Source organism: Scylla paramamosain, chromosome 7 (assembly GCF_035594125.1).
Source record: "Scylla paramamosain isolate STU-SP2022 chromosome 7, ASM3559412v1, whole genome shotgun sequence".
Classification (NCBI taxonomy): domain Eukaryota; kingdom Metazoa; phylum Arthropoda; class Malacostraca; order Decapoda; family Portunidae; genus Scylla; species Scylla paramamosain.
The window spans coordinates 32,002,070-32,028,632 of NC_087157.1; the positions used below are offsets into that span (position 1 = coordinate 32,002,070).

General features: G+C 37.6%; 1 protein-coding gene across 2 annotated transcripts in view; it reads right to left on the reverse strand.

Annotated features, from left to right (window-relative positions):
* The window catches only part of LOC135102365 (FERM, ARHGEF and pleckstrin domain-containing protein 1-like), a 66,608-nt gene that overhangs the window by 6,388 nt on the left and 33,657 nt on the right, over positions 1-26,563 (reverse strand). For both annotated transcript variants that reach the window (XM_064007496.1, XM_064007495.1), the window contains exons 11-20: positions 6,933-7,170; positions 6,580-6,751; positions 4,537-4,670; positions 3,744-3,825; positions 3,045-3,231; positions 2,252-2,364; positions 1,898-2,038; positions 1,572-1,723; positions 1,339-1,466; positions 359-537 (exon numbers count right to left, since the gene is read on the reverse strand). In XM_064007496.1, the coding sequence (XP_063863566.1) occupies positions 359-537; positions 1,339-1,466; positions 1,572-1,723; positions 1,898-2,038; positions 2,252-2,364; positions 3,045-3,231; positions 3,744-3,825; positions 4,537-4,670; positions 6,580-6,751; positions 6,933-7,170 (1,526 nt within the window). The remainder of the gene's footprint in view (positions 1-358; positions 538-1,338; positions 1,467-1,571; positions 1,724-1,897; positions 2,039-2,251; positions 2,365-3,044; positions 3,232-3,743; positions 3,826-4,536; positions 4,671-6,579; positions 6,752-6,932; positions 7,171-26,563) is intronic.

The following is a 26,563-nucleotide window of genomic DNA, read 5'->3' on the forward strand; positions in this document are numbered from 1 at the left end:
CTTTATTTACTTTATTAACAAAATTGATTAATGATTTTACCTTTGTAAGTTATTTTTATTTTATTAATTATTCAATTATACCTTTTCTTAGTACCTTGTCTGTTTGGCACTTATTGCAATGTGATGAAATAACTTGTGGTCTTCAGCAGCAAGGCTCCTGATACACTTAGGAGTCAGGAATGTTGGCCTTCTGTTCTTTCCCAGCCAATAAAGTCACAACTAGATGAATTTTAGGAACCATGACATGGAAATGAGACCAAACTAAAGTGCCTCTGCCTGACTGAGTATTAAAACTCAGGATCTATTCATTTGTAATACAAGCAGTCACCGGGTTTGACTTAACACAGGAAAGCCTCACCTGTACTGCAAGTGAATAGTCCTGTGCAGCCACACTTGTTGCCCGGTGCCAGCACACATGGACAGTGGTGTTGGAGCGCTGCTGTGGTGTGGCACTCTTCTCCCCCAGGCCACGCACTGTGTTCAGGCTGTCATCCAGAACACTGCCATCACTGCGATCCAGAACTTCATCCGAGGAACCTTGAACAATTAACAGGAAAGTTAGTAACCTATAGAAAGATCTAAAAACATATTTAGCAATTTTTTCAATCATATCTAATGCCTATATAAATTATGGCTTTGGCTATTTTTTTTTAAATTAAGGAGTAATTAGTAATATGATATAAAGAAATGAAAACAAATATTTCATCAGTAAATCACAAAACCTACATGATCAAGTGAAGCTTGCATTAAATTTGTACAGGCAACAAAAAATATAATAATACTAATAATCATTATTATTGTGCTTTGTTAGGGTCACTCCATATGGGATTGCTGGCCTGTTATATTGATAGATGGATTAACATCATTATTATTAATTATCATGATTAAAATAATTATCAATCATGTTAATATTTTTTTTTATTTTGGGAAGACTGGCCAAGAGAGAGAGAGAGAGAAACTAAATCAATTTCTTAAATGTCTTCATATCACTCTTGAATCTATTCAAGTTATAGGCATGAAGAAATACAGAAAGAGGGAAAAGAGTTTAACTGTAAAAGGAATAAAAGAAGATACTGGTTAACTCTGATACAATTGTATCAGTAAGGTGGACAAAATTGAGAACCAGAAAATTTTGTGGAGTGAGGCCACAGGAGATGGGAAGAGGGAAGCATCCAGCCGACAAGTTAAGAGGAACAATAACCATGAAAGTAATGATAGCTATCATTAAGATATTTTAATGATAGCTAAGAGATGCATTACAGGTGACATTATAGGTGACATATTGGAGTTCGCTATAGTAAAGATACCCTATGAAGAGAGATCTCTTCATTAACTCACTTATGGACTTCAAGGAGAGGTAGTGGAAAGCATTGTCTGGCCGTGTCTTAGCCTGGTTGATAGCTGTTGTAAGATCTTCCAGCCATTTTGTCTTTTCCTCCTCCCCATTGGCTGCTACCATTAAAGCCCTGAGAAAATTGAGGTCAGGGTTTTAAAGAAAATTGGACATTTCATTAAATTTTCAGGAGTATAAACTGTAGCATATTCCAAGATGTCTAACTGACAAGACTCACCTGTTGCCACCATAGATTGTAAAGCAGTTTGAGGCGCCCATGCGGCTCTCAGTCTCCTCCACCATCACACCTCGCAAAGGCAGCTGGCCATGCACCTTGAACTGCAGGACTGGAGTGGTGGTGCGGTTGGTGTACAGCAACACATCATTGAACTGAAAATTAATCAGTCACTCAATTTCTATCCTTTTTTCTTTTTGTGTGATACATTACTATGAACTTCATCCAGTAAGAAAAAATTAACACTGGCAATTACTAAACATTAGTAATTAATGAACACTATCATCTTAAATTCCTGTATCTTTCTATAAAATAAAGAAACCCCTCACCAGGAAGAACATGCGTTGCTGGTAGCCCTTCCGGGACAACTTCTGCAGACAGCCTTCACGCAGGAACTCTCGGTCAGGCTGGACTAAGTTGTCAATACCAACGAGGTCTCGCTGAAGCTCCATCAGCTTGACTAAATTCTCCTGATAAATAAGAATAATGAAGTTTCTCTCAGGGATGCTTTTATTAGAGATTATATAATACTGCTAAAAATAGTCAGAATCCATACTTTGTCACTAGCAACAAAATCATATAAACCATAACTACTGTCAACCATATCAAGTAAAGACCAATAATTATAAGCATAAAGGTTTTTTTATTTGTGTTTTGATGTCATAAACTAAACAAAGACTTACAGATGCTGTGAGACTTGGTGTCATGGCCTTGATGACCTGTCCCACCTTGGCCTTAGCTGTCATACACTCCCTGTAGTCATGATGGTTTGCACTGCCATAATGCTTCACCAGCCCTGCAGTGAAACAGGAAGAGATTTGAATATTCAGTAAAATCAGAGAATTGCTCAACATCTGTATGAAATCATCCAGAGAAGTGTTTAGCATGTGAGTGACAGTTTTTGCTTCAGAGAACTAAAAAAAATCCAGCCAATCAGCATAGTCCTTCATTATCTGGTAACAAACCTCACAACTCTTGGGAAGTCTATTTTATAATCTTGATTCCTCCACAAAGTAAACTGATCCCAGGTTAAGAACTCCTGGTCTAGACAATGCTGTGACCTTGGATTCTAGAATGTGATTAATACCCAACTGGTGCCAGAACTCGGAAAACAAAAATGAAAGGCAAAATTTGATGTTGTATAGCATACACCATATCACCTCTACCTATGCAGCCATTCATCAGAACACTTATTTTATTTTTTGTTTACTTTTATTTTTTATTTTTATTTATTTTTTTAGGAAAGTCATATTTAGATTAAAAATTCTCCAATAAAGTTCTGTAGAATTCTTAAAACTGAAAACAAGTTTTGACTAAAATTAAATAAAGTGTAATTTAATTTAATTTAATTCTAGATGTGAAGTTAATGCTTTTTTAGTTCAGCAAATAAAAAAAAACTTAAATCAATATTAATGAAGTTCAATCATGAATCAGGTCACCACAACCAATGAAACAATGATAACAACAAATGCTCACGGTCAAGCAGGAGGTGGTAGTGCTGCAGGCGGTGTAGTGGCTTGAGGATGAAGGAAGTCATGGGAAGATAGCAAACTTTCTGCATCTCGAAGTCTCGGTAGATCTGCTCAAAACGGCGATTCTTGCGGAAAGATGACTCGAGGCCCTCCAAGATGCCATAGTGCCCCTCTAAGTAGCTTTCATATAACTGATAAGAAAAAGGCAGTGGTGATCATGGAGATTTCACTTATGTATATATGAATAGGTTAGGTTATATACATATATAAGTATTGTAGGAAAACAAAGGAAGAATCAATTGTACTTTATTGTTTCTAATGCCTTCACCTTGTGTTTTCCTACACCACTTATATACCCATCTGTCTCACTTTTCAACGTCGGTATTAAGTTACTGTTTTTTCCTAGTATGACTTATTTTCTTTCACTGAGGAGACGACAGAACTTCAGACATAATTACAATATGAAATAGAGTGAAAGAACAAGGCAGACAAGATCTATTATTGCTGAGATAATGAGAGGCTGGATATTTTAGAAGACAGGAAAACCTCAGAAGAGAGAAATTTTAAATTACATAAAAAATGTGTGGCTTTTTCCCTAAGGAAACAATCACACAATCACCAAATGGGACAACTCATCTTATTGCAGATCAAACACTAGTGGGACACATGATACCCTGCAGACAGCACAGAAGGCCTAACATACCTTAAGCATACTCATATTTTTGAGCATGATATCTCCTATCCTCTGAGATTCCAGTTTGTTTGATCCGCTGGCACGACCATCCCTGAGAGAGAGGGAAAAAAAAAATGTTAGAAATAAATACTGATTGCTATTAAAAGGTTCAAAAGGAACATTTATGCAAGTATATGATATCCTAAGCCTACATCCTTCAAGTTTTTGCAATAATGTTAAATTTCACTAGATTCTAAATCACACACAAATAATGCTACAGAACAGTAAACTCTTATTCAGGGTCCATTCAATCCAGGGACACATCTGTACACACTGGCTATCCCTGCAGTCTGCATCTTAATAACATGGTTTCAGTCACAAAGTCAAAGCTTCTAGCACATGCTACAAAGTAAACAATCTTCATGATCTTTGTAATTCTTTATATATATATATATATATATATATAATGCAGTTTTCCAGCATTTATTGAGTGACAAGACCATTATCTGCAATGCTAAAACTGCAGTTACAACATTAGTAGAGATAGTGTCAATGTTAAGATGTGTGCTGCTCTTTGCAACTGAAGCTAAACTATTAACATTTCTCTCTCTCTCTCTCTCTCTCTCTCTCTCTCTCTCTCTCTCTCTCTCTCTCTCTCTCTCTCTCTCTCTCTCTCTGACAGACCTTGTATCAGAATGGATAAAAGGCAATAAATTAACACAACTAATTATAAATGGCACTTGGCAGAGATATTAATTGCTTATGCACATATATCTATTGTAATTACACATTTCAGCATCAGGAAAAATTATACAACACTCACCATTGTGCAAGCCGAGTGTCCAGCTCTTTGAGAAACTGTGTATGGAACTCATAGATGGGATCAACGAGCTGGAACAGTTTTGAGAGAATCTCGCCTGGCATTCCCTCCTCTTTCCCAACTTCTTCTTTCAACCACTGAAAGAAATAAAAGTATAATTATACATTATATTTCATTAAATTTTTTGATGATACATAAACTGCTCTTATTCTGAACTTTAAAGATCTCAATTTAGGGCTGAGAATAATCATGTATTGATATGGATGTTTTTGTTCCTTGAAAGCAAAGAGCCAAATAGTATCCAAAACAAAGGGGGCTGGATTGATTGTCTTGATGTTGATAAATTAGCAAAGATGACCATTTGATTAGCAAAGATGACCATTTGAAGCAGGCTTGCTTCAAGTGGCAATATGGAATAACTGTGTTGGATAGGGTGATGAGATTCTTAATGTTAGTGGATAAAATATTAAATAAGGCTCCTGCTACCGCAGGCCTCCTTGCTTGTTTCCCTTTCCACAGAAACTGTGTGTGTGTGTGTGTGTGTGTGTGTGTGTGTGTGTGTGTGTGTGTGTGTGTGTGTGTGAACACAATGCATGAGACTATCTCACATTACAAAATATGATAAACAATTAAGGTATAAAGTATACATTACAAAAATTAAATAAGTATTTGGAAGACACAACCTGCCCATAGAAATCAATGTGTGGTGGTCGTAACTCCCATGACCAAAAAACCCCAGAAATCATCTGTATCAGTTTCTAGTGACTTCTGGTATCTGAGCCACCTGCTCCTTCCCCTCCCACACCCCTCCTCCCTTCTGTGCCTCAGGCAGTCCTGTGGAGGCAGAATTTTTGCATTCATTCTTTTCACTGGGATTGTTAATTTTGTGTCCAGCTGCTTTTTTCCACACATTACCTTTACAAAGCAAAGAGGAAAGGGCTAGGATAATCATCCTGAGAGGAAAATGTGCCAATTAAAGAAACTTCCAGACAAACTGGCCACCACAAAGCTACTGTCCTGCGCATCTTGGCGGCCTCTCGTGAGCCCCCACCAGGCATCACACCACCCCCAAAATCCCATCCTGGACCTTTTAAGAAGGCAAGTGAGAGACGACCAATTTATTGCTGAAAAGGGAAGTGATAAAAAAAAACCCTTCATTTTCACTCCAGAACTGATTCAAAGGCACTCTCAGCTGCTAAAAATGAGCCACCAGACTGTACAATGAAGACTGCAGAAGGACCTGGGTCTCCCTTCTCACAATGCAGCAGTAAATCCATTTCTATCATCCAAGATGAAGAAAAAACAAGTTGATGTTGCCAAAAAACATGAACATTGCAAAAAAAAATTACAGGATGGAAGTGTTATTTAATGATGAAAGTTCCTTTTGTGTAGTGCAGGGAGGGTTGTACTTCCTGCCAAAACATGTAACCATGCATGCCAGTAATTATCTGGAGGTGTTAAAATTGTTACCATTTTTTTGAGAAATGGGGCCACATTTATGCATGACGGTGTCACCTGCTATAAAGCTAGAATGGTATCTGAGTCTGAGTACTTAAAGAGTGCTAATATTCCCACCTTGGATTGGCCTGGAAACTCCCCGAATTCTAAAGAGAACTGCTGGAATTACCTCAAGAATCATGACACTCCATAGATGACCACATCCATCATTGCACAGAAGGAAGGTATAATGAAGCATTGGCAAGACCTAGATGAGGATTATGTAGTAAATTTGGCTAGTTCCAAGCCTAGAAGACTCCAAGAAGTAATCAAGAGCAAGGTGAAAAGACAAAATATTAATTTGTGAGTACAAGATTTAGTTTTTTGCATATTTTCTAACCATGTCCCCATTTTTTTTGTTACTTTTGTTTACAAGTTGCATCTTCCATCATTGTGATTGTGCACATCACTGTACATGGATATTAATTCAGAATGAGAAAATACATCAAATATTTACTTTTCATGGTGTGGCAGCAAAATTTTACCAATTTATAATTCTTAAACCTTTCTTAAAAACAATAACTACAAAATTTGATCAAACTAACTTACCAAACTGATGACTTCCAAATCCTTCTTGTAGGTTCTCTCTGTGGTAAGAATTTCCTTAGCAATAAAGTAAGCCTTGTCACTGGGATACTTTCTTTTCCTGGATTCACCTTCCATCTCTCCAACTCGTGCTGATGACACCGTTGTGTCATGACCATTAGGTATTGAATCCACTCTGAAATTAAACAATTGAACAGTTTATACAGGAAAGAAAACTTGCTTTTATAGTCACAATAAAACTAAATTTTCACCAAATATATTTTTCCAAGAAAAACTGTTCTCATCCAAAACTTCAGAAAACCAATATTTTAAGTATTCTCTCAATAAATGTACAGATGACAAATATCAAAGCTTACCGGTTGTTGACATGATTGGATACAGGAATATTTTCCTTGTGTGGTGACAAAGGTGTGGTGGTGAGTGGGGAGGTGGTGGGAGATGGAGACCCAAGCACAGACTGATCTTGAGGTGCAGCTGCTGCTGTGGAGGGGGTGCTGGCAAATTGTGGTGCTGTGGCAGAGGCTGCTTCACATGACCTGCTATTGGCAGACTCCAGTGGGGGTGCTGATGCCTGGACTGGTATGCTGGTGAGAGCTGTGAGGGAATGTGCAAGGCTGATGAGAAACATCCTCACATAATCTTATAGTCTAGCTGGTTAAAAAATCAAATTCCTTTGAGACTGTGATTACAATTATTTTTTACTCAGTATTACTTAATGGACCTGAGAAGCATGATTAAGTGCTATGCTCACAACTGATTTGCAATATATCCATAAAGCATGAATAGCACTTGGAAAACACATTTCATTTATATGCAATAATTTATAATTTCATTTTATTAATTTGTTGAAGTTAACATTTTTCATAAAGAGAAAAGAACCTATCTCACATCTAACAGTAGTAATAATAATAATGTCCAAAATGATGTCAGAAGCCTCTGGACATGATGTGAACATGAGTCTTCTACACAATTCCTCTTACTCCAAAACTAAGTAAAAAAAAGCAAATTCCCAGGCTAAACTTCATGCAAACTGGCTGCATATCATACAAAATATCCAAATATGTATATACATGATATATGTATGTATACAAAAAATACCCCCCCAATTTTTTGTAAGGAGGTATGCATAGTAGAGAGAAAGTAAACAGGGCAATACAAAGCAAAATAAACAAGGATGGTTTCCAGAACAATATATACTCGTGTGTGTATATATATATATATATATATATATATATATATATATATATATATATATATATATATATATATATATATATATATATATATATATATATATACCAGTAACATTAAAAATAATAATATTCTTCAGAGAAATTATACATTATGAAAAAAATACTAAACTTTCAGGAGATAAACAAACTGTTGCTCATGCATAACCTACAAAAGGAATAAAAAAAAAATTCCTGAAGCAATGGGTTACACAAGGTTCTTGGAGGTGACTAACAGGGGTGTGTGTGTGTGTGTGTGTGTGTTGTGTGTGTGTTGTGTGTGTGTATGCAATGCTGTTGCGGAACAAGATATGGTGTCTGATGTGATGCAATGTGGTGAGACATGAAAAAGACATGGGAGGTGACAGACATAATATAATAATGCAAGGTGTGGTGTGCTGTGGTGTGAAGTGAGTGGAGTAGAGTGGCATGAGGTGTATGAATTCATACTTTATAAATATATATTGACTGAAGAACACATGACAATGTGATAACTGCAATAGTCATATTTTAGCCACTGATAAAAAATAATTAACATTTCATAAATAATCATTCACTACAGTTTCACCACAAGCTGTAACCTATTAGTTGTGCAAAGTAAATTAAATGTAATATCACACAGCACATTAACAATTGCTTTTCGTAGGTACTCTTATTCTCAAATGTTGATCTCTCAGCCTCTTTCCACCTACTCCATTCCAAGGTCTCACAGCATCACAAGTACAAGATGTCCAAGTTCAAAAGTGCCAAACATCTGAAGTGAAATGGACACTCAACAACCGGAAATTCATGACCAGTGATTTAAAATGAAATTGTTTCATTCTGGCTCATACAATGAGAATCACAGCTAATCATGTATGTGCTCACTAAGAAATCATTAGGTTTCATTTTAGTTTAATCAAATGATTTACATTAGTATACATACTTGTCCAAAATTTAGCATACCGCAACTTCACAGTATGCAACTCACATTGCATTTGTTATAGTCAGGGCATGGAAATCTTCAACATCACCTCTCATTTCGTGTTATGGCATGGTGCTAACAGATTGCTAAAATATGACCATCAAGTCACAAAATATAGCAATGACAAACTTATCATCCATGAGGTTTTAAAGAACAAGTCAGTGTGCCAGCATGTGCAGGCTGTCATACGTTCCTCTTATACTGTCTGTCCAAGAAGTGGCAATGCCTGTCTACTGCCAGCCACACTAAAGAAGCTAACACCTGCAAGTCTTAGCTCTCCAACCATCTGTTTTTGACAAGACACATGAATACCAAGATAACCTCACTTTAAAATCCATAAATTATTTTTTGCTATGGAACAGGTAATGATCAAGAATGCTCCCATGACTGCAAAACTTCAACGGAAGACAATAGTGAGGAGAATAGTTGCTGGAAGCTTCAGATAACACAAGGTTGGAGAAATAAAACAAGGAGAAGGGCTCTCACACTAAAACAAACTTCAGCTTTCTTGGATCTGCATCACATTATCCTGTACACCAAAACTCAAGATCACCTCCTCCAGCTCCTACAGCAGTGCTCTCACCCACCCAAGGACAGTCAGTATAGGAGTCTGTGTTCAGTGTTCATCCCACTAAGTGTTAGGGCAGCTTCTATATCTGTGGTGAGTCTGCTACTGCTGGCCCACAGAGAAGATTCATCATAAAAGCATCTATTGTACTTTCTGTCTTCTGTTAGTGTATGATTCTTGCAGCCGAGACAACTACACTGCATAGGTACTACAACTAAACGAATATGATGATGATGAATAGTATGCTTGTTTACATAATTATGTCTATTGCTGACTCCATAACCTTCATTTTAAAAAATCATGCATCTATTTCTATCCCAGTGAAGTAAAATACACAGAACATGGAGGAATTACACTCTAGCATGGCTTTTAAAAAAATGTGCATATATTAACACCAGCAGTGTATGTGTGTGTATGTGTTAGGTGCATGTAGGTGTTTATTGTGTGTGTGTGTGTGTGTGTGTGTGTGTGTGTGTGTGTGTGTGTGTGTGTGTGTGTGTGTGTGTGTGTGTGTGTGTGTGTGTGTGTGTGTGTGTGTGTGTCTGTGTGGTAAGGCCCTGCTGGTGGTTATAGCAGTGAATGGAGCTGTGTCAACCTAAGTCCATCACAACAGAGAGTTGGGTTGGCATGCAGGATATGTTCTGTAACACTGTGTGGAGCATCAGCACAGTGCTGGTGGGTCAGGCAGGCATTGCCACAACACAGGACTTACCTCAACAGTGTAGTGGCTGTTAGTTATCACTTTTGAATGCCCTTTGCTGCCTATGTATATTAATTCAACACAAACATCACTCCTACAAAGTGGAGGAAGCTGGACTTCCCTGACTCAAAGCAGTTATCTATGCATGTGTATTACTGTTATAGATGCCAAATGTTAGCACTTGATTTTTTTTAGTAATATACAAACTGATTTTACTGTTGAGATTGTAATTGTTATCCTTAAAAGTAAATGAATAAATAAATAAATAAATAAAGTTCTATAGTTTTCTTTTGTTGCTGAATGTAAGCACTACTTTTGTGTGATGAACAGGCATAATGAAATACAATGAAACCATTATAAATATTTGCCATATTTCTAAAACTAAAGGCATCTCCAGCTTGTCCAATGTCTTAAGCAATCCAGCAACCTTCAAATTGTCAGGAAACACAAGATCAGTTTGAAAAATTACACCATTAGTATAGTTTAGGATTGTGCAAAGATCCTAAGATCCAGGTGCACAGAGATGGCAGTGCAGGAGAAACAAAGCATGAGATGCTGCATCAGTGTGCTGAGGCAACACTGTACTGCTGCAGCCTGAAGTGAATTTCTTGAGCAAAGTTAATCATGATCTCATTTAGAGTCAATTGATACAAAAAAGGCTTTTATAATTACTGTTTTTTTTTATAAATCTAATGTAGGAGAAAATATCCTCTTTGCACATGAAAGAATATATGCAAATTCAAACTGAGGTCAATGGTAGTTCTTTGTAACCTTCTACAAAACATACACACATGGATACTGTGAATTATGTGGTTTCCTAGTTACATAACTTGTGGCCTGAATATGATATTTACATTTCACTGAATTACAAGTGATGTGATCTAAAATTTTTGAATAGTAATGCATAGCACCAATCTATACAAACATAAAAAGTGAGTTCTTTGATGATAGTTTTGCAAGATAACATGTTCTCTGAATATGAGAACAATTCTCAACAATAAAGACACTGGTGGCAACTGTTCATGCCACAATGAGGGCAGCAGGTGCATACAAAGAAAAAAAATTTAAAGGCTGTGTACGTAAAAAATTCATACATTTATTATTCTCTCCAGGAAACATGGCTATCCGAGGTATAAAACAAACCATTATTAGAAAAAAATCCCTTAACAATGACTGAAGTTTCATTAATAAAAGATATATCTAAGCAAATATACTGTATTTGGTTTCTGTCTTTTGCACTTGCGTTGTTAGAAGTTTACAACACTTTTTTTTTCTATTAATCTCTTCATGTTCCACCAAAAATTTCCATGCTGAAACACTCATCTTTGTCAGATTTTTTAATAATACTTTGTTAGAAATGTATATTAACTTTTATGATAGATCATTAAAATTCACTTTGTCCCATTGTAAAAATAAAACTCAGGGAGTAGAATCCCAAATCCCTTTTCCCCCATCCCTCTTAGTTACCACAGGAATCTGTACAGAATGACTAAATTTTCCTTCTTTTCAAACAGCAAACCAGAACCAGATTTCCTTCCATCTCAGGTATCACCTACATTTCATCTCCCCAAATTTATTTTTTTTACCATGAAAAAATTTGCAACCAACAGTTTACTATAGGCAATTGAAAGTTTAACAAATGACTGAAGTAATCAGGTGAATACTTCATGAGTACAGCTCCTCTGATGGGAATTTATCTACAGTCTTTATGTAATCATTTATAAGTAAGTTACCTACATTCAAGAAGGTAAAAATAAAAAAAAAATAAATAAATAAAAAAATGGGGATAATAAATTAAGTCAGTGAGAACTTATAAGGCAATCTTGGTAAAACTCTGGAAATAGGATTTCTAGTTCAAAGAGAATTAAAAAGAAAGTAAAAAGTAATGCAAGAACAGATGTGAACACAAATGTGATGGAATGTAAGGAATTTTTTATGTAAAATTGGTATTAAAGGACACTTGACACTTAAAATTTCCATCCTACAAACATCATACTTGTGGTGAACAATGCACTTGCCCTCTATCACTGCTAATCACTCTGCAGCAAGATGGGCTCTAGAGATGTGGACATGATAAAAACATTATCAAAAGGGTATACCATTAGCTACTTTTCATTTTTTTTGTCAGTTTTTTTTTTTTTTTTTGCATTAAACCCTTTACCAGCACTACTGTTGCAATAATGATGAAAAATCATCAGCAGTGTCAACAGTAATACATTAGAACACCTAATGTCAGACAGATCAAGCCGTGTGGCAATGGTTGCCTGTGGTCAGATTATGTAATGTGGTTGACTATTACAACATTAATGTATCATCATGGAAGCATAACAAATATGGGTAATTACTATTTCCTCTTGTTTCATCAAGTAAGTTAACTGAATGTATATAAATAATAATCTATATGTGTCATTCCTTACTCTTGAGAATTTAGCACTTTGCTTCTTATTGACAACATCATACTTCAGAAAATAATTACATTCTAAATACTGGCAACTTTATATCATCCTTGGTCATATTTTTTGGTGCCAAAAAACATTTAATTTCACTCAAGGCCAGGGACTGCTACAAAATCGGTCAGCTTTTCTGATAATCTTAGGACCCTTAGGCTCTAAATTTATGGGTTCTGCAGTGATAATGATCATCAGTACTAAAAATAAATTAACAAAAAATGATGATGATGATGATGATGATGATGATGATGATGATGATGATGGTGATGATGATGATGACAATGATGATAGTAGTAGTAGTAGTAGTAGTAGTAGTAGTAGTAGTAGTAGTAGTAGTAGTAGTAGTAGTAGTAGTAATAATAATAATAATAATAATAATAATAATAATAATAATAATAATAATAATAATAATAATAATAATAATAATGTAGACAGGTAATGAAGGAAACGCATACACAGACCCAGAAATTATAAGTATTTCTAACTAATTTTGCCTGTGGGCTTTTTCAGGAAAATATGGTTCACAGACCAACCCAATTAAATCATTTAGCTGCTGAGAACACAAACAGATCTCATTGCTGTGGGCATGGGTTGTGCTCTCTGCACCTTAGTTAGTTCTTACAACATCTGCTCCATCCTTCGTTGCAGAAGGATGCAACAGAGGTTGCTGCTGCCTCTGTGTACATGATATCTCTTGTCCCTTTTATATTTTCTTATTATTGGTAATTTAGAAAGTTGTGCCTTTTTTTGTTACTTCATCCAGTTGCTTTTGGGAATTTTGGCTTCCAATCTTGGGAGGTTTACTTTTGTGAATTACAACGCTCTGCTTCTTCTATGATGTCTAACAGTGTATTGGCAGACCACACAGACAACAAGAGGAACTTTCTGAGATAGGAAGAATCCAAGGTTCCAAAAAGTAATCTCACTAAGTAATGAGTTTTTACATTATAAATAAGAACAATATACACAGCACTCAAGATACTGTCTGCACAGAGGCAACAGCCCAAAAAAGATAAAGCAGACAGAGTAAGGAACCATCATTATTCAGAAAGCTTAATCCAAGACCACAGCAAGGAGACAAATCAGTGTTCTCCTCCGAACACTAATTGATCTGTCAAGCACATTCCCATGAAAAAGCTCATAAGGCTAAAATAGCTAGGAATATGATTCCCATTTCTCAATTTGTGTTCCCTTCACCATTTTTATTGCTATTAGTGAAAATAACCATAACATGAATACTTTAGAATAACCATAACATGAAAATCTATGAAAAGATAATGATAATGCACACCAGGACCTTGCTACCCTTCCCTAAAATGGTTCAAATATATACAAATGAATACATGTGAGACAGCAATACCTTCAAACACTCTACCACAGGAGAGATTAAAAACATGTCTCATTCAGGTGCCTAACCTGCCCCTTGACCACATGAAAGGCATAGACCTCTTGCTGATACTTTTGACAACACCAAATGGATGAATTAAAAGAAAAATCGAAAGCAATAATATTGATAATAAAAATATCAATTACAGAATGTAGAATGCGCATTCACTGGCAGCTTCAGCTTAAGTACTTCTCTCAGTCTCTTCAAAAGCATAATAACTGAAATGTTCAAAAGTATGATAACTAAAACAATATATACGGAAATGAAGTTTGAAAGGAAGGGCAAAGTGTGGTTGTCTTCCATCATTCCTCCATCAGGAAGCTTCCTCTTTGGCTACACATGTTGGTGTGCCACTCATAAAAATTAACACTCCAGCTGACCATATGACAAGAGCACTATTCCTGAGGTTGTGACACACCACTATGAGGAACATTAGTGTTGGCATGTGCAATGGAGTGGGAGTGCTGACCTGAGTCAAACTGTAATACAGGTATTTAATTTGGTAATAACAGCCAACATTTCTTTGGTAAGCACAAAGTTTCCTGATAGCACAAAAGATTACTTCAATGAGTAGGAATAACATGTGTGTGTGTGGATGTGGGCGCCTTGTCTTGGCTACTCCCCATCACAAGGGAAGATGGCCTGATATAAAGAAAGATAGATTTATTTTATCAATCCTGCATACAGTTACTTTACTTACTCATGCATAAGCACTCTTCAATAAAATGTTATAATAGTTTTCGCTTGTCTATGTTACATTAAAAAAATATATAGCTTCATACATGATGCTTTCTTATTAGCATATATGCTAAACTGCATTATTCACCCATTACTTTAAGCTCTAGCTGTAAGCCAAGATGTTAGTAAATAACCAACTGTCATGGATATCTTCAGCATGGAAATTTTGATGGTGACAGTTCAGTATCAACCCTGATGCCTTCTAACAAGTCAACAAGAAAAGAAATACTGAATGTTATTGGGAGAAGTGAGTGTGGCAGAATATGATGCAAGCCAAAGCCAGGATCCAAAGGGGAGCTTCAGGAAAACAGAGCTTTCTTAAATAACTTAGCAGTACAACAAGAAGTAAAATACTGTTCAATTCAGTTAGCTAGGAGAAAGAAAAAAGTCTACCACAAAGTTCACTTGCAGTCTGTTTCTCCTTTTCCTAGAATGTTTGTGTCTGATAAATAATTAATCCTTGTAATGAAAATTATGAATTCAAAATTGGACTCTAAGTCACAGAACTTTTTAGTTCAAGAAGCTGTTCATTACGGCACTAAAGCTATTCAGTTCAAAGATGGTGGATACAGGTGATAATACAAACATGGCGAACAAGAACAAATTTGCTCTTCTTTACTCTGAATTCCATTTGTTCCTTTGGAAAAGCCAAAATATTATGCATTTTATGTTAGCTTAATAATGAAGGCAAAAGAACCTTATACCAAACTGCTATGGGAAACTTAAAATCATATACACATCGTACCCATGCACTCAATATACAAGATTTTGTAGATTAGCACAACAATATCTGACAGCTTTCTTTACAAATATTTGAAGATTTTGGCTGTAAATGCCACTATACAGTATCATTACAGTCTGTGATGAAAAGATTTCCTTGCATGAGTATATAACTGGAATGAGCTACCCTCACCATCCTCACCACTATGTCCCACACGCTCATCCTGTACCATTCACAAATATCTTACATTTAGAGCGCTCAGAAACAGGTCAATGTTTCCTCTCCTCTGGCTATGAGACAGAACCTGACTACTATTTGTGAAAATTTATGAGCAAACAGGTATGTATAATTTCATATATTATACTTTTATATATAAGCCAATATTTATCTAAAAATTCCTAACTGCACCATGGTGTTCATGTACTATGTGCTGTGTGGTGAACAGTTATTTACAGAAGAAAAATCAACAATCACTCACATGATGAGAACAATTTTACAGAATAAAAAGCAAAATCTTCTACAAGTAAGGTAATGATATACCCTAAATTCATTCTATATAGCGCCAAGTTCAATTTCTACCTTAACAGCATATCTTATGAAAATTTGAGCTCGGTTACAGATTAAACTAAACACAGGGATGGGTTGCTGGCAATTATAAAACTATAAACTTCACTGATCACATCTGGCAACTTTTAAGCACTAATACAAAGAATATGTATGGCTCAAGTAATGCTTTATAATTCTCTCTCTCTCTCTCTCTCTCTCTCTCTCTCTCTCTCTCTCTCTCTCTCTCTCTCTAACACACACATACACACTCACTCCCACAGTACCAAATTTATTAATTCTTCACACTACTGTTTGATAATACTGCAAAGCACAACAACTTAAAGTCTCTTCTCCCAGCAAGTTCCAATTCAAATTCAAACCCTTCCTTAGTCCAATTCTCAGCCTCAGCCCCAACCCATCTCACTTCCCTCGCACCTCTGCACAGTACCACTTCTTGGGGCCTGCACCACTGTTACATTTTCTTATGAACCTAACAATGGAAAATGTTCAATGTCAAAACTAATTTCACAAAGCACTTAGATACCAATATCACGCCAGCTGACTGAATTCTGATATATCAAATTATATTATGAACTTTCCAAGTTGTGGCACATGACAGAGTTCAGTAGAATTTATGGTGAATGTATGCAAGCACCCAATATGACAGAGCTAGAAATAACCTAATATGCACCATTACATGCATTTTACAGCTTCTGCCTTGTTAATTTGTCTGTTTTCAAGATTTTTTAACAATGTCCTGGCAAAACTAGTGTACTTCACTAGTACTAGAAACTAATCATATTTGTCAAATGTTATTGTAAAAAAAACTTTTTAACTCATAGTCATAGCATATATATATATATATATATATATATATATATATATATATATATATATATATATATATATATATATATATATATATATATATATATATAAAGAAATAATAATGACAAACTATGAAAACTACAAGGAGTGAGATAAATCTGATATATTATATACAAGAAAATTTACTCGAAGGTGCAAGAATATTGGACCAGTCTTGAAAGAGACAAAAATTACAAGGTAGCAAAGGTAATAAAGTTCTGAAATCATAATGATCGTGATATTCAAATAAAAGAAATAATAATAAAGAAATCATCAACCCAAGATCATTATCAGGCACAGAAGCATCAGTACAACACCTCAGTGGACTGAACAGCACATTAACATTAACAAGATTCTCAATGCACTGCAACACCATTCACACAACTACTGTGGATGTCCTAATTGGCAGATGCTAGGAGGGACACGGGGCAAGACACACTGCCACCCACACCCACCCACCCACCCATACACACACACACACACACACACACACACACACACACACACACACACACACTCATACACTACACACAAACTTTACTTATATACATATATATGCACACAAAATGTTTTCATACTGAAAAAATCTTTTTTTCTATGGCAGTATTCCTCATCCTGATGAAACAGCATCATTTAAATCGCATTTGACTCAAAATGAGTGGTGACTTGTAAATTTGGGTAAATGTTAACCATTCCACACTTTTAAAAATGTAGATGCTGAACACAGATGACAACTCTGAAGATTCAGGTGAAAATTTAATATTTACAATATAGTTTTCAATTCATAATAAATAAATAAATAAATAAATAAATAAATAAATATATATATATATATATATATATATATATATATATATATATATATATATATATATATATATATATATATATATATATATCCCTGATCATGCATCCTTTACTATGCCTTATCTTTAAAAAACAAATTGTGGTACACTTGAAAGACTCATGGATGTGTGGTGGCAGTGAATGCCAGATTATTGGAAATAGTCTTTTAATGGGCAGAATGGTTTACTCATGGAAAGGACATTGTATAATATATTATGTAGTCATTCATCATCATCATCATCATTATTTTGAAAGGCTCTGTACATACTTGTAAATGCTGGCCTTGTTTACCTAATGGTGGTTCACTGTTACCTTGCAAATGAAATTTGGTGTGCCACAAAAATGGACCTCAGAATAAACAAATATTTAAATCATTCTTCATATTTTATAACACTTCTGTAGAAATTTTCATCTTTCTCATCACCAGCATGTATCAGTTTCAAAAAGTAGTCTCTCATAAAGCCATACAGCAACAATACTTGGTTTTTACTTTATGACAAGACCTTTGAGTGCTTGCAAACACTGCTTGTATTTGAGACTATTCAAATTATGGTAAGACATACCACTATGAATGAATCTAACCAGTATATGTTGTTTGTTGTGCACAAATATAGTACATGTAATTCATTTTATGTAGAAATACACATTAAAATTTGTCATGTTTTAACAAAGCATAACTGAATACTCATAATGTTTGCTGCAACACACTCACTGCAGAATGACTCGACGGAGTGTTCAGCTGGGTGAGTATGGATATAGTGAGACATGTTTTATCAAATCACCTTTTTTTAAAATGCATGGTGGAATCTAATTACCAGGAGTGCCATGCATTTTTAACAAAGTCTGATGAGTAATGGGTGAAATTTACCAACAATTCACAATTAACTTACTTGATACAAGAGTACGCCAGTCAGATTTTTTCCTTATAAAAACATGTTCTATGATTTCCGTGCAAATTTGTCTAAGTATGACTGAAAGTGAGTGAGTAACCCATGTGAGTCTTGCCTAAAAGACCCTCTGACTGTGACTTGACCTCCCTAGCTGGATAACAAACTAAGACACCCAGGGAGACAACTATGGCTAGCATGACTAGTTGGCATAAACAGAGGCCTGAAAATAATAAGATGGATAAATAAATATAATTCTGCACTAAACATGCAACATCACACAGAAAATATACCATACGGCTCATGAACTAAAGATAAAATACTACTAGACTCCATCAACAGCCCGGCACTGCAAAAAAATAAATTAGCTAATAAGTGCAAATGGTAAGACAAGACAAATAGGAGGCGGCAATGTCTAAAACTTTTAAAACATGAATAGGCAAACATTTAGGGAAGGTTTAAGTATGAGGCTTTTAGATATGGAAAATATTTCTTAAGAACCAACTGGTACATGATTTTTTTAATGTTTTATATGAAAGCTTTCATTCAATTACCACACACAACACTTTTTTTTAGCCTTTTTGACTCTTGGTGTGACTTCCATCTATGGTATGTTACAGTTGATTTCTAAATCCCAGTCAATATCAACATCTCTTCTAATATACAAATATACATGATTGCAGTTATAAAGTGACTCAGTGTGAACACAGTCATTGACAGACACACTAGCACTACAGTGAGATGTTTCATGACACTCAATTTTACAACTGCTACAGAGCCAAATGTGGCGGCCGTGCCTCTGTGTACACGCTTCCAGTGAGGAATGGTCCCCAACCCCTCAGCAGGTTTGGGAGGAAGTCTGTATAAGGCTCTCTTGTTGGCAATTTATATGAGAGTCCTATGGAAACTTCCTGCTGCTGGATTAGCTACCCTCTAAGATAACAGCTAGAGTAAATAAAAAAAAAGAGGTCAACACAAGAATGGCAATAGCTATTGTTACACATGGTTGATAAGTCTTGTCTTCCTTGTCTTGCTTGTCTTACCATAGAGCACAGTGTTAGGGAGGGCCAAACCTATCGCACAAGTGAACAGGCACTCCATTTATGTATCGGCACCTATGGTCACCCAGCAAGGCTGCAAAATAACAACCAGAGAGAGGTCAGATGCTGCGTCACCCAAGCGGCTCACACTCACACATGCCACCACTCACTACTACTTCACTTCAGGCTACAGGAGAAAAAGTGTGAATACATGCTAAACCTCTTGAAGGAACCTTATTCATCACAAGTCTCAAACTCATCACTGCATTAAGTAAAACCTTATCATTATAGAGCATTACTCAATTAAAAAATATTAATAAGCATGAGTATTAAGTTCTGTTTGTCAGCATTAGATGCTGCTCTTGTCAGGTCTATCATCATTTATCCTTGCACTGGCTAGTCTAATGTTATTTATGTTTTCCTTCATTACTCCATTGCTGAAAAAAAAATTAACCGTGATTCCTATGAATTTTGGAAAAATATATATAATGAAAATACCAAATTATACCCAGACATCATCTTACAAAGGCAGAGTATTGTGGGGCATGGAGGAGAAGAGCAGTGTGTGTGTGTGTGTGTGTGTGTGTGTGTGTGTGTGTGTGTGTGTGTGTGTGTGTGTGTGTGTGTGTGTGTGTGTGTGTGTGTGTGTATGAACATGGATGGGTGCAATTGTGAACATTCCTCTGCCCAGTATGTGATCAGATGCACCATTATCATGAGGTCAAACAAATTTCATTCATTGTGACCACTGGTTCTGAGATAATTCTTTCTTATTTTTCATTATCAAATATAATGCCATACATGCAATATATGCACTCCATGGTTAAATAAGTTAGGTTGGTCCACAATTAAGAGGTCCAAGGTTTGAATCCCTGAACAGTAAGCAGAGGACCTGTGATCTTGCAATCCATCAGAAGCAGAAAGCCACCAATCCTACTTTGTGTGTGTGTGTGTGTGTGTGTGTGTGTGTGTGTGTGTGTGTGTGTGTGTTATTCACCACCACAGTCATCTCTTGGTCTCCGAGTACATCCACTCATTCCCTTACAGAAAGAGTTTAGAAATCATAGTGCCTGATCTTTGGGTAGAAATGAGACCACTCTCACAGCACACACCAGGGCAGTGAAATCACAATCCCATGGCCTCCATCCTGTACCTAATTGCTGCTTGGAGAAAAATGGCCTATAAATTGAGCACAACTGTTTTGCCATTCCTGGGACTTGAATCCAGACCCTCTCAGTTGAGAGTTGAGCATGCTGACCAGTACACAACTGTGTGTGTGTGTGTGTGTGTGTGTGTGTGTGTGTGTGTGTGTGTGTGTGTGTGTGTGTGTGTGTGTGTGTGTGTGTGTGTGTGTGTGTGTGTGTGTGTGTCTGTGTGTGTGTGTGTGTGTTTGCACAGTTGCTGCAAAAGATTAAGATTATTTATGCAATACCCCAAGAAATAAATAAGCAATTGCATAAATATGCCTATCTAAACACTTTTCACCTTGTGGAGTTTTAAACAGTAAATACACAAAATTAATAAAGGTAAAATGAAGTCTGGGTATATTAATTTTCTAACTGAAGAAAAGGGCTAATTTTCATTAATCTAAGAAGAGCAAGCTTTGTATTATAGCAAGAATCAAACTGTATGGCGAACCTCAATTGTCTTTACCCACACAGAGTGAAGATTATGCACTCAAATATGCAAAGTAACTCAAATATAACTTTAACACAGATTCTGTCATCAGAGTTCATGCTGAGTGTAGTCTACATACAAAGTTTAGAGCCATGTCAGGAGGAAAGTTTTGCTATTTTCTGCCCATCATAAATGGCAGTAAAGAAGCACTGGACAGCAAACTGAATGACTACTAATCCACCTCAAAACACGAGGAGTGGAAAAGAACACTCATGTCACAGGACTTAAGAGTAAGACTTGCAAAGCAAATGGTGTTCATAAAATTTTCCTGAGACTTCTGACATAAAGTGTATGCTTAGAAAGAAGTGTGTATATTTGCATGCAGCATGTATCATCAACCCAACATGAACAGCAGGTGGAATGTTTTCCAGATATATACTGGAACTTTACCATTAACTGACTTTAGGTAAGAAATCATCATATGAAATTGCTCAGTAAATCTACAGCATAAATATTTAGAGGAAAGTGATCTAGAGCATTTAAGTGCAAATGATAAGAATGACAGGTAGCAAATTAATTACTTTCACAATCTTGAAAATTTCTACATTCAGAGAAGCAAGCATCAAGTATGTGAGTCACTATCTAAAGAGATTAGTACTGATAATGACCTTGGATTCTATATAGAAAGATAGATAGATACCTACTGAGTATCTATCTTTCTTATCTGGTAAAAGAAAAGCATGTACAGCAGTTGCTACATACAAGGTGAGTATTTGGCACATTAGAATAATACTTCAAACAACACAGAACATGAAAACTGTTTACAGGACTGAAGAAAATTGTCCGCTGCCACGCTCAGTAAGTGATAATGACAAGCAGATTTGTCTATCTTTGGCTCCCCATCACATCCACTGTGCACCTCTAATGGCAAAACCTGCCACCTGGTCATGAGGCTCCTGCTGCCTAGCCTGACCAGCTGTCTTCCGGCAAAGCCTTAGTCACTCACTGCCTCTCTCACGGCACTTACTGACAGATGTAAACACATCGTATCACTGAACTTTTCTGGACATACAGGGCTTGTGTTTTCTGTGTTTCTAACACTCCCAGAAAATACTGGATGAAATAGTAAAAAATTCCCTTCCCATCATTTGGCTACATTTTATGCATGACTGGAGGGGATTGAACTGAAAAAGCACAGGAAACACACAAATCATAAAGCAATGGTATCAAAGATGCAACTCTCTTAACTCAGAGGCAAAGTTTGTTGAATTCTTTTCATGTAATTCACAGAGCAATGAAGCAAACCGGCATTCAAGAAAAAAGTAATCGTATAAAATTTTTAAATGTTCATGTAAGTCTATATCCATATATGTAAACATATATACATGTATGTTAATATAATAATCTTTCCTTCTACATGTTGCTCATGGGAAAGTTTTGTCGTTGTCTCAACCCCTTCTATGCTAAATTAAAGCTTCAAGACTCCTAGATAACGATCTTCCATTGAGCTTCACCAACACACAGCAGTCTGGAGCACAGGTTTCAAGGGTTCAAATCGAGACGTGTTTAACAGGAAACGGTAGAACAGCAACCAACATCAAAATGCTTAAATGTGTCTTGCACGACTTATATTGCTCATTAACACACCAATACATGATATGATAACCATGGTGCTAAATTAACTGACAGTAAACAGTAATTTCCTCTTTTATACACTACATAATACTTGACAGTTTTTAGTTTCCTAAATAATGCACCAAAAGGAGGAGTATGAGATTGTAAGGTAAATGGCATTCTTAACTAACAACTATGCAGGTACATAATAATAATAATAATAATAATAATAATAATAATAATAATGATAATAATAATAATAATAATAATAATAATAATAATAATAATAATAATAATTATATTAATAATGATGATAATAATCACACAAAAAATAATAATAATAATAATAATAATACTAATAATACTAATAATAATAATAACAATAATAATAATAATAATAATACTTGTGCAGCTGTTTAAAAATTATAGGAATGTCAAGCCTGTAATATTTGTTAGCAAAATGCAAAACATTAAAGAAGACAGTATGACTAAAACATCTGTAACTAAAAAGAAGTTGTAGAAAAAAAATTATACTAAGTAAACTTAACTTCTATAAAATCAAATGTGAGCAACATAGAGAGCAAGATAGGAAAGTAATACATGAATAAAATAAAAATAAATAAAAGGAGAGAGAGAGAGAGAGAGAGAGAGAGAGAGAGAGAGAGAGAGAGAGAGAGAGAGAGAGAGAGAGAGAGAGAGAGAGAGAGAGAGAGAGAGAGAGAGAGAGAGAGAGAGAAAGCAAGGGAGGGAAGGAGGTAGAGGGAGGAACAAAAACACTAGAAACTGTTCCACTCCCCACTATCTGATTGAGCAGCAGTCAGACCCGCAGTGGATAGATTTTCCCGACTCTCATGGAGGTGTCCACCACGCACCTCAAACTCCACGGCCATGCGGTGCCGCACGTCAATGCCCCGCTGGCTCCCATCATACTTGGTGATGGGCATCTCACGGGCAATGGGAGTTGGAGGGGTCAGGGGTGGACTGGGGCTTCGAGAAAGGGATGGGGGATGCATGAATGGCCGAGGTGGTGGAGGTGGGGGGGGAGAAGGGGACGATGGTTCTCTTCTCAGGCGGGTGGGAGTCCTGGGTTTAGTGGAAGATGAGGAGGAGGAGGTAGTGGTGGCAGCAGTGGCAGAGGAAGATGGATGAGAGCCAGACAACTTTTCTTTTGCTCTTGGCGTTCCATGTGGTGCTGGCGATCCCTCCTCTTCCTCCTCCAGTTCTTCAACAGAATGAGTATCTTCCAGTGTCTCTAAGGTGTCTTCAGGCTCCTGGAGGGTATGATTTTCTTCTGAAGCAGACTCAGATTCAGAAACCTCATGAATGCCTTCAAACTTGACTGGAATGTTATCATAGATTCCCTCACTGCTCTGATTCACACGCTGGTTGATCTCCATGTAGTAGGTTTCAATGTGGCTCAATTCTGTGTGAGGGTTCTCCAGAAAGGCTGAGCTTGGTGGAGATGGGAACTCATCACTTTCATCTCCAGGCACAAATTCTGGCAGGTCCCTCAAAAAGAACTGTGCAGCAGCAGTGGCAGCAGCTGGTGGGGCAGTGGCAAAGGTGTGGTGATTTGTTGGCTGTTCCGTGGAATCACCAGTGGTGGGGAGACTGGAGCGGCGATTGTGGTCACTCTGGTTGTCATCACTGGTAGAGTTGGAATAGTCAGAGGGCAGCTCTCCTTGTTGTTCCTCTGAAGGGATGGAGGGCAGCTTCTCTTCGGTTGGTGTGGATATTTTGCTGTCTGTGTGCTCTGGCTCAGGCTCTGGTAGGCCAATGTGGTCCTGCTCATGCTCCTGCTCAGATGTGGTGCTCCGTTCAGAGATGCGGGAGAGTGTGCGAGAGGGGAAAGCATACCCCATGTCAATCTGGCGGGTGATCTGATAGTACTCAGGCTCCTGATAGTCATCATGGTACTCATCTGGTTCTGAGACAAGGTCAGGAGACTGAGGAGACTGGTCACTCATCTGAGCATGATCATCCTCCTCCTCTTCTTCCTCTTCCTCTTCTTCCTCCCCAAAGAAGTCTCTCTCCAAATCTTCCTCAGGTGCTGGTCCTCTAGCAGCACCCACTACCTCTTCATCTTCTTCTTCCATTTGCAGCTCTACAGGTCTGGCTGGAGGTGGTTGGGATTTCAGCTCTAATTCCACCACTGATACAATCCCAATCTCCCTGCGCTCCCGTGGATCCTCCAGCCTGGGTGGTGGCTCCTTCTCAACAGGTTTGGGTGGTGGCTTTGGAGGTGGCTTGACCACAGGCTTGGGAGGTGGCTTGGGTTTGGGCCCATAGTCCTTTCTCAGTCGAATGGGTTCTACTAGGAACACCTCCCCATCATCTTCCTCATTCTCATCCACTGTCACAATCAATCTACGATCCCGGTCACGGCCACGGTCACGATCCCGGTCACGATCTCGGTCACGCTCCCGATCACGATCACGATCACGGTCGCGGTCGCGGTCACTGCTGCCTTCCAAGATCTCCATGACTCGTGCTCCTGACAGAGAAGCAAAAGCTTGGGGTGCCTCTTCAGGAGGTATGAGTGCTTCAGTCAGCTCATCCATGCTAATAAGCGGCTCTTTCAGCAGGATGCCATCAAAGAACTTATTCTTCCGGTCAGCCTCAGCTAGCAGCTTAGGGCTTCGCTCAGGAGGTGGTGCCAGCACACAGGGCAGGTCCTCCAACTCCTCACTCTCCTTCCCTGGCTCAAATTCAAATACTGGTGCATCAAAGAATGGTGATCTTTGTCCTGGCTCTATGGATATGGATGTCCTCCGGCCAATATCTGAAAGAGATGGCCTGCGATCTGAGGACACAGAACCTCTCCTGTCTGAAGATGCAGAGCTTCGCCGATCTGAACAGACTGAGCTGCGTCTCTCAGAAGAAGAAGAGGATTTTCTCTCTTCTTTTTCTCTGTCATATGGGGATCGTCTACCCAATTCAGAGTGAAGAGAACCTCTCCTTTCTGTCTCCAAGTAAGATCTCTCAGATTCATGTAGAGACGACCTACGCTCTCTGTCTGATATGGCTGATGGAGAGATGCAGCTTAAGTCTTGGTAGGATGGTCGCCTTTCAGAGACTGGATAGGGAGACTTCCTGCCAATATCATGAACTGATTGTCTCCGCTCACCTGTCACTGAAGAGCGTCTGTCAAGGATGGACTCGTCAATCTCCTCTATACTCATCTGGCTGTCCTTTGATCCCAGTTTGCTGAGGCGATCGTCTGGCAGCCTGAATCTTTCAATGACAGTGCGTTCTGATGCATCACTTTCATCAATCTTTCTCTCCTTTGATACATCCGTTAGGTCCATCTCCCCACTAGAAGGAGACTCTTCCTTCACTTCTGGGGGTGGTGGTAAGGTCTCAAAATCAAATATGTGTGGCTCCACTTTCTCTTCGATAACCACAAGAATCTGGTCCTCTTGTTCTGACTCAGATTCCAATTCCTGGAAGCCTTCCTGCTCATCCTCCTCTTCATCACTACTGCCACGAATGCGAGTAATGAGGTCCATGTCAGGTGGCCGTGGCAGAAACTGAACCTGCTCCTGGGAGGGTGTCAGGTCATCATCATCCTCATCCTCTTCTTGCACTTGCTCAGGCGGTGGGGCAATAGGATGCAGGATTTCCAGTGGAGAGCATATGTCACTGTCTGTGTTGCCCCCAGAGTCACTACCCCGTCCTACACCGTACATAGGGAACTTAGCCTTCTTGTGTAGGGTAGAGAAGTCAATACAGCGGGGACGTGACTGCTGGGAGGAGTAAGAGGTAACACTTGGGGGACTGGTCGAGGTGCTGCGCCGATGCTGGAGGAAGCCA